This window comes from Myotis myotis, unplaced genomic scaffold (assembly GCF_014108235.1).
Source record: "Myotis myotis isolate mMyoMyo1 unplaced genomic scaffold, mMyoMyo1.p scaffold_m19_p_5, whole genome shotgun sequence".
NCBI classification, from domain to species: Eukaryota; Metazoa; Chordata; class Mammalia; order Chiroptera; family Vespertilionidae; genus Myotis; species Myotis myotis.
In genome coordinates this window covers 79,325,925-79,335,788 of record NW_023416357.1, presented here as the reverse complement: position 1 = coordinate 79,335,788, position 9,864 = coordinate 79,325,925, and the positions used below count along the sequence as shown (strand labels likewise).

At 43.7% G+C, this 9,864-nt stretch overlaps 1 protein-coding gene across 1 annotated transcript; it reads right to left on the bottom strand.

Annotated features, from left to right (window-relative positions):
* Nucleotides 1–80: 80 nt before the first annotated feature.
* LOC118656363 (F-box only protein 31-like) lies at nucleotides 81–2,079 on the bottom strand. The gene has a single exon (XM_036309619.1). It carries the CDS (start codon nucleotides 1,541–1,543, stop codon nucleotides 89–91), a length of 1,455 nt encoding a protein of 484 aa, XP_036165512.1. The 5' UTR covers nucleotides 1,544–2,079; the 3' UTR covers nucleotides 81–88.
* Between the last annotated feature and the right edge of the window lie 7,785 nt (nucleotides 2,080–9,864).

Genomic DNA, 9,864 nt, shown 5'->3' with positions numbered 1-9,864 from the left:
CTGCAACCAAGGTACATGCCCTTGACTGGAATCAAACCCGGGACCCTTGAGTCTGCAGGCCGATACTCTATCCACTGAGCCAAACCGGTTAGGGCATGGACTGAATGTTCTTGAGCATCTCCAGGAAGGCCTGTGGGGATGGTGCCTCCACATTCTGGAAAGTGTTCTGGACTCTGCGGTATAGGAAGAAGTATTTCGCCTTCAGCCAGATGAACCCAAAGTGGTTCTCATCAAACAGGAGGAAGACTCCAGGTAAGCGACAGGTGAAGGTGAAGCCACTTCCTAAGGTATCAGTAACAGTGTCCACGCCATAGAAACACATCCTGCAGGTTCGGGGGTAGTTCTGGTCTCTTGAGCGCACGCCCACTGGCAGAACAAACGGGACAGGCTGCTCCTCCGCAGCTGCAGCCCCGAACTCCCCCACGCTGGGCTGGGCAGGGCTCTGCCAGCCATGGCCCTCGCTTTCCTCAGTCCCGTCTCCTTGCTGCTGCTGCTGCTGCTCCAGGATCACCTGCTTGCCGATCTCCTCGACCACGCGGGAGAGCTCGTTGAAGTTGCGGAAGATTTCGCCATCTCGCAGCTGGATGCGGTGCATGAGGTGGATCTCTAACACCTTGGCTGTTCCGGTGACCCTCGTGACCCTGGCATACTTCCCATGGAAGCTGAGCATGGCAATCTGTAGGCCGAAGGCATCGCAGTTGCCTCGGAAGAGGCCTGGCCTGATGAGGTCGTCCGGGTGGCTCGGCGGGAGGTAGAGGCGGCGGTAGGTCAGGCTGTCCTCCTTCACCAGCGCCCAACTCTGTCCTCCCCAAAGCCACGCCAGTGAATCCGCTTGGTGGTCTGTCATCTTGCACAGGGTGGTGAACCTGTCCTTCTCAATCAGAATGTGGCCGTGGTGGGGCCTGCTGAGGCGGCCTTCCATGCACTCCACCGTGGCTGATTTCCTCTCCGTCAGGCGAATTCTGAACGAGGCCTTGAAATGCATTGGGCCATCCACATGGGTGTCAAGGGAAAGCTTGCACATCCAACCAGTAATGCATAAGCCGTCCACCACGACGTTCAGCAGTGTTCTATAGGCACGATCTAGCTGCCACAACCCCAAAATGTGTCTGTATGGGTGGAACAGCTTCGCATAGACTTCTTGATAAGACATACTGATCATCTCCAGGTTCTGCAAGTTTTCACGAATGCCAAACTCCTCCCGGCAGCGCCGTCTCCAGATGCTGTCGGTGTGCAGGATGTGGTGGAATTTGGTGCAGGCCTGGGCCAGGCTGGCCAGGTCGGTGCTGGGGAGCGAGGCGAAGATCTCCACCAGCATCTCCACCGGCAGGTCCTGCAGCGAGCAGTGCGGGGGCGGCATGGGGCTTGCGATTCCTCCACTCTCCGCACAGCACCGTGCTGCCACGTCCGCCTCCACGTGCTTTTCTGCCGGGGCCAGGGCCGGTTTGCCATCGGCCGCTGCCATCTCAGCTGGGCCCTGGCACTCCTGACGACACTGACGTCCCCGCGAAGAGCCCAGGCCACAGAGGCAAGCGCACTCCATGCCTCCAGTGTAACAGCCAGCTGCTGCCCCTCAGCCTGGCTTTAAGCTGGCTCATCCCGCCCAAGAGTCCAGCCATGCCCCCGGGGCCTAGCCATGGCCCCTCAGAGAGGAGCCCATTGTAGGACTTTAAACCTATACCGGAGGAGAAACCGAGATGGCAGCATAGGCGAACACCGGAGATTGCTGCCTCGCACAACCACTTCAAAAATACAACCAAGAGACGGAAAGGACATCATCCAGAACCACAGGAAGGCTGGCTGAGGGGAAACTCTAGAGAAACACATACCGAGACTCAGAGGAGGGCGGTGCAGACCCAAAATACTAAGGTAAAGAGGCGCAGGAGGAGCGGGCTGGCGGCTGAGGGCGCGGTTGCCGCCTTCAATCGGGAGGGAGTCTCAGGCTCCGGGCGAGTCTCTAGGGACCCAGACTCATACGGGAGAAGTGGACCGTCTGGCATCGGTGGGAACCGAGGGCAGCTTTCCCTCCAAGGGGCCTGAAGCGACCACCGGGACACTGAGAAGCAGAGCCCTGTTCCTACCTTTAAAACAACACAAGTAAGGACAGTTATTAGCCCAACTTTACTTATAATGTTATTTAAACACTCCAAGACAAAATTATTTTTGCAAAATGATGAGGCCAACAAGTAATATAACGGGCACCAGGAGTTAAGTTTTCTGAATCACAATCCAATATTCTGACATATTTGAGTATTGCTGTACTTGCAGCCATTTTTTTTATTCACAATTGCTTGTTTTATGATCTGAGGGTATATTTGTTAAACAGTACTACCACCTGCTGGTAAGTTTTCCAATAATTTACATTATAGCAAATCCTAAAATGGCAAAATAACAATAAGAAATGTAGTTGTAATAATAAATTGGTTAGTTTTTTTTAATCTACTATATTACAGTGGTCCTCAACCTTCCTAATGCCGCGACCCTTTAATACAGTTCCTCATGTTGTGGTGACCCCCAACCATAAAATTATTTTCGTTGCTACTTCATAACTGTAATTTTGCTACTGTTATGAATCGTAATGTAAATATCTGATATGCAGGATGTATTTTCATTGTTACAAATTGAACATAATTAAAGCAGGGGTGGCCTAAGACCATCGGAAAACATATATATAATTACATATTGTTTTTGTGATTAATCACTATGCTTTAATTATGTTCGATTTGTAACAATGAAATTGGGGGTCACCACAACATGAGGAACTGTATTAAAGGGTCGCGGCATTAGGAAGGTTGAGAACCACTGCTCTAGGTCCTCTCATCAGAGCCCCCACCTCCACGCATGATCGAAGGGAAAACAGCTGAGGCAGAAAACCCCTGCAGTGGTCACAGAAGTCAACAACAACAAGGACAGGCGAAAACCAGATCAATCCAAGATGGAGGAAAAATTGACCAGAGACTGACCCCAAAGCTCATTATGCCATCATTGTAATGAAAACTGACACCACACATGGAAGGAAGTTCAAGGGATGCAAATGCCTACACTCCTGGAACAGATCATATTAGGGACAAGACCCCTCCCAACTAGAAAGCAGTCAGAGTTGGGCATCATAAAATTCAGAAACAAACCACCCTTGGAAACACATAAAACCCCAAGAACTGACTGACCCCACAAGCAACTCACCAGATCACTCACAGCCACTCGGAGGTATACTTTTACTTTCACAGTGGTGCCCTGTGAGATTTGTAACCAGGGGGACAGCAGGTGACTCAGCCTCTGATCTCTTCCCCAGGAACCTGAGTCCCAGCCTGTTTTTCTTTGCCTGAATAAAACTTGCTTTCACTCTCACGCACACTTGTTCTTGAATTCTTTCCTGTTTGAGTCAAGAGCCTGGAGGTCCTGGACTGTGCTGGGGCAGGGCCAGCCCTAGCATGAAGTTATGGGATATCATGGAGAAGAGTAAACTTAAGGACTTTAACTCTTCTGGGGAAGAACATGGTGCATTTTTGTTGGACAGAGCATATTTGTCTTACGATAGGCAGAATTATGACCATGTTATTTGATGAAGTATGGTTTAAGTAAGATGTGGATGGGTACCAAGTTGACAACAGGCGGACTTGTGATGGGTAATTTTCTATCAACTTGAGTGAGCCATGGGTGTTTAGTGAACATTATTTCTGGGAGCGGCTGTGAGAATGTTACCAGATAAAACCAGCAGAGTCAATAGAGTTCCTGCCCCAGTATGGGTGGGCATCATCCAATCTGTGGAACAAAAAGTAGAGGAAGGAGGAATTGGCCCCATTTCCTGCCTCGCTGATTGAGCTGGGACATTGCATCTCATCTAATCTTCTCTGCTCCTCAGACTGGGATTTACAGCATCAACTGCTCTGGTTCTCAGGCCTTCAGACTCCTGCTAAATTATACCACAAACTTCCTTGGTTCTCTAGCTTGCAGATGGTATATTGGAGGCAGAAAAGCCCCACATAGTATGTAAGTAAATTTCTCATAAATTTCCACATATATACATACATTCCCTCCTCTCACCCCCACTTACAAATCATATTTGTTTTGTTTCTCTGGAGTACCTTAACACACTAGATTTCTCTCCTGAACATTCTCATTATATCATTCTTGATGCATTCAAGAAAAAAAGTGTTATTTTTAATGAGCACCCCAAGTGATTCTCATGGTGAAGAAAGTTGCAAAGCTCTGACTTTGCAAAAGATTTATCCTGTCTCTACCCATAGTTGGTTCTGATCAAGGTCAAAGAACTTTTCTAAAACTCAGTCCTTCAGAGGAGAAATATGGGGACTGTAGAAGAATCCACTCACTAGATATTCTCTAAGAAATTTCCACTGTGAACATCATCTTTCCAAAATAAAAACATTTGAAAAAATTGATCTATGAAGACAAACCCATATGTGGTAACTGAATTTTCACAAATGTGATAGTTAGAAAAAGCTTGTTTTAATATTTATTCAGCAATGTTCTACTTCCAATTAGTTATCCCACTGTACCATGAAAGAATTGTCAAAAAATTAACTTTACAAAGTAAAGGAAAAGAAGGAAAAAATTTTGTCAATATTAGTGAGTCTAGAAAGTAAGATTTAAAGTAATTTTGAACTAGATGTTTGTCATAATCCTTTACTTACTCAGAGTCTAATTAAACAATGTCACAGAAAGATAACAATCAGGAGAAACTGTTAAGAGATTCTTGGCTGTAACTGCATTAGCTTGCAGCCGCCAGGTGCTGAAGTCTAATTAAAAAATTAGTGAAAAATAAGCCTTATTTGGGGAGTGCTGGGCATGTAAATAAACACTAGAAGGAAGTGGAGGCTGGTTTAGGACGCACTGACCTGGGGAAAACCATTAGCTGCCTTATAGATCTATTTTCCATCACATCAGTGGCTTGTGAAACCATTTATGACTCATTAAAATAAAGGACAAGAATAAAGAAGCTCTGTGAATCCTGTTCCCCACTGCTTTATCCTCAGACCCGCCAGCATTTAGTATCACACGGAGAGCTAAATGTTCCATGTGGCGAACAGACAGATTGTCCGGGAATGGGCTGCTTGGAACTGAGGTAGCTGGTCAGCAATAAGCTTTGCCAGCTCATGTGCAAGAGTTCTTCATTCATAGCATGCCTTCATCCGGTCCTCAGTAAGTCTTCCTCCCCACCCTCCCTTATGTTGCACATCTCCAGCTGATGTGTGACTTCAAAGCTGCCCTTCAGTCTAGCCAGATTTTACCTATGAAAGAATGTGAAACCGGATCCGAGAGTCTCAGACAGCAGTCACTTTTCCTGACTGACCTGCTCTGGCCAGAGAGACAACAGAGCATAGTCTACTTTGAAACCTGGCTGTGTTCCAACTAGAAAATCCAACTGCTGTCTGAATGGGAGTGGTTTCCTGGGTGCCTAACACCAAACTCAGAGGAGTTAATTTTATTGATTGGTCCTAAGTACTAAAATGTAAAAAAACAAAAACAAAACCTCCATTTGAACCACAGAAGAAAAGCAAGCTCTGTTCTAAACCTAGTGAACAAGTCTGCATTTTAACAAGAGCTCCAAGTGGGTTGAATGCACATGAAAGTTTAAGAACCACAGTGTTAGGATAAAAGTCGAACTCCTTCCGTGGCTCACAGGCCCTTTGTGAAGTAGCCTCACTTACGTTTCCTGCTTCTCTTAACAATCCCCATCCGTCCAACCTATAAAGATGCTCTGAGGGCTCTTCCAACTAGATTTTCAGACGTCTGTGCTTTTCCTGAATCCTCTTTCCCACACCACACCCAGCTGTTCACAGTGTTATGCTTTTTTTGTTCTCTGTCAAGGATAGTTCTTTTCCCCTCTCTTGTTCCTTTCATCTATAAATAATTTCTACTTCTTAATACAGAGGAAGATTTTACACTCCAAGTAATGACATTTGCGTTTTTAAAATGCTGTTATTCTCTATATAGCTGCTATGTAGATACTAGGAGATCAGTGTCAGTAAACCAAGTAGGTAATTACAGAAGCCTGGACAGAGATTGTGCAGTGAAAGTGGGGAGGATAGAATACATTTGAATGACATTAAAGAGGGTAAGGTTGATGAAACGGGTTATGAACTGAACTGTAACCTCATTGGCTGAAATTTTAACACCTTAATATCTCATTATATTCAACCCATCGCTGAAGAAATTATAAAAATAGAGTATTATCTTCGTTGGCCAGTGCTCAGCAAGGAGGACATGTTCAGTTAGAGCATGAAGACTGTGAAGCCCAAAAAGCCAGGTGAGTTTAGTGCAGCATCTCTTAGGCACTCTTGTAGCTGGAGATGAATTCAGGCCCGAAGACCCAGCTAAGGGAGCTGAATACAACAGCGGCCAAGGAAATTGAAGTTAATGGGGATCAGAAAGCTATTATGACCTTTGTTCTCATTCCTCAACTGAAATCTTTCTTAAAAAAACCAAGTCTGGTTAGTACTTGGAAAAAGGTTCAGTGGGAAGTAAATTTCATCGTCTAATTTCAAAGACATTCTGGAAATGAAAGGAGCTTCTCCCAGGGTAATGAATAAAGTCCCAAGGAGCTAAAGGGTAGTCAACCTATAGGGGCTCTTCTTCCTGAAGGCATCACCACTGTCTGGTTACGTGACCTATTTATTACCTAAAAGAGAGACTTGCAAATGTTTTGATTAGAGTTTACATCATTTTGCTTTTTTGTTTTTACATTGTCAAGAAAATATCATAACACCTCTTTAATACCATGTACATTTAGCACGGATCGAAAGCAAACTTTGGAAATAAAGACCAAGCCCTAAAGTAAGGTGACTTCAAACCTACCCCAAATCAAATGAAAACCAAGTCCTAAAAGATCAGTGAGGAAGAAATAACTTGAAGATTGACTCTACAAGTAATAGGGGCTTGAGAAACACCTTGGACTTCCCAGAGAGTCTCTCTAACAGCATAAAATCAAACCTGCACAAGTCCAATGTGATCAGTGAGTAGCTTGACTGCTTGATAAAAACAAAACATTCTACAATGTTTTTTAAAATAATGTGCAACATGAAAAAATTCTAGGCATACAAAAACTAAAATATTGTTATGCACATTAAAGTAAAAAGCAATCAATAGAAACCAACCCTAAAATAGCTGAATTGGTGAATTCAGCAAACATTTAACACAGATATTATAAATATGTTCAAAGAACTAAAGGGAAACTGTTACAGTGGATGAACAGATAAGGAATATGAGCTGAAAAGTGAAAATTATAAAACTAGCAAGGAAAATTATATTCTGTCCATGAATGATTAAATATGACAGGAATTTCATTTCCAGAAGTAGAAAACGCAACAAAATAGATTACACAACTGATTTCAGATGTTATGTAACAGGCAGGAGGTAACTATTATCCCTTAGAAAAGGGAAACAAAGTAAGCCAGATAATTGCCAGAGGCATTTCTTTATCACACCGCAGAGAGGGGCAACCCTATCAAGCTCTGTTATTTTTTATTATGTATAATAATAAAAGTGTAACATGCTAATTAGACCAGATGTTCTTCCAGATGTCCTTCCAGACGACCTTCTGGATGAACCTGGGGCTGCGAGGGAAGCCCGGGTCCCAGGTGCACAGAGGGAAGCTGGTGCTGGCAGCCGGGGGAAGGAAGGCCTACTCTTGCACGAATTTAGTGCATTGGGCCTCTAATATATACAGAAAAGAGGATGCAGGGAGACATGAACAACTAGGCTCAGTAGGGCAGAGTAGTGGGAAAAAGGAAGCTGCAGAACAGACAGAATTGTTCCTTCAAATATTTGGCTGAGCAACCTCCTGAGCACCACACCCTCTGCTGAGGAACAGCAGCGGTACGTGAAACCTCGCCCCACCAGCCAGAAGAGCCACCACAGCTGTGAACAGCACCCACCAGAGGAGCTGCTGCCAAATGAAGAGCAGCTGCTACCGCAACCGCCCGAAGAGCAACCACAGACCAAGGAGTCACTGCCACCAAGGGAGCAACCACTGAACGACTCAACGTCTAGATATGTCAGTGAGATCAAACATGGGTAGACAAAGAAACTCCCAAAGGAAAGAGAAGGAGGACTCTCCAGAAAAGCAGCTAAGTAATACAGAGGCATGCAACATGACAGAAAAAGAATTCAGAATAAGGGTCCTAGAGTGCATAAACCGGATGGAGGAAAAAATCGACAACCTCTGCAAGAAGCAAGAAGAAACAGATGAAAAAATCAATAACATATGGAAGAAGCTAGAAGAAACAGATGAAAAATCAACAACTTAAGTAAGACCCAAGAAGAAATGAAGAGTGATATAGCTGCAATGAAAAACTCCATTGAAAGTATCAACAGTAGACTAGGAGAAGCGGAGGACCGAATTAGTGAATTAGAAGACAAGGAAGCAAAACACACCCAAAATGTACTGCAATTGGAGAAAAAAATTAAAAGACAGGAGGAGAGCCTAAGGGAGCTTTGGGATAACATGAAACGAAACAACATACGAATAATAGGGGTACCAGAACAACAGAAGGATGAACAAGGATTAGAAAACCTATTAGAAGAAATAATATCAGAAAACTTCCCTGAGGTGGGGAAGAAAAAAGTCACACAAGCCCAGAGAGTCCCAAACAAGATGAACCCGAAAAGACCCACACCAAGACACATCATAATTACCATGGCAAATGTTCAGGACAAAGAGAGAATCTTACAGGCTGCAAGAGAGAGACGGAAAGTTACATACAAGGGATCTCCCATTAGATTGTCAAATGATTTCTCAACAGAAACACATCAGGCCAGAAAAGAATGGACAGAAATTTACAAAGTGATGCAAAGCAAAGGACTGAATCCAAGAATACTCTATCCAGCAAGGCTATCATTCAAACTTGAAGGGGAAATAAGAAGCTTCACAGACAAAAAAAAGGCTAAGGGAGTTTATCACCACCAAGCCAGCAATGCAAGGAATGCTAAAGGGACTGGTATAAAAATAAGAAATAAAAAGCTCAGAAAGAAAACAGCCACACAAAAAAAGAAATGGCTACAAATAAATACCTTTCAATAATAACTTTAAACGTAAATGGACTAAATGCTCCAACCAAAAGACATCGAGTGGCTGAATGGATAAAAAAACATGGCCCATACATCTGCTGTCTACAAGAAACCCACCTCATTAGAAGGGACTCACACAGACTGAAAGTGAAAGGATGGAAAAATATCTTTCAGGCAAATGGAAAGGAAAAGATAGCTGGGGTAGCAATACTTATATCGGACAAAATAGACCTCAAAGTGAAGGCCATAACAAGAGATAAGGAAGGCCACTTCATAATACTAAAGGGATCAATACAACAAGAAGATATAACCCTGGTAAACATATATGCACCCAATGCAGGAGCACCCAAATTCATAAAAAAACTCCTGGAAGATATCAAAGGAGAGATCGACAACAATACAATCATAGGGGACTTTAATACACCACTGACAGCACTGGATAAGTCCTCTAGACAAACAATCAGCAAAGATACAGCAATCCTAAATGACTCACTAGATCAGATGGACTTAATAGACATCTTCAGAACACTTCACCCCAATGCCACGGAATATACATTCTACTCAAGTGCTCATAACACATATTCAAAAATAGACCATATATTGGGTCACAATCAAAGTATCCCAAAATTCAAGAAGATTGAAATCATACCAAGCATCTTCTCAGACCACGATGGCATAATATTAGAAATAAACTACAATAAAAACAACCCAAAATACTCAAACACCTGGAAGCTGAATAGCATGCTATTAAATATTGATTGGGTTACCAATGAGATCAAAGAAGAAATTCGAAACATCCTGGAAACTAATGACAATGAAAACACAACAATCCAAAAC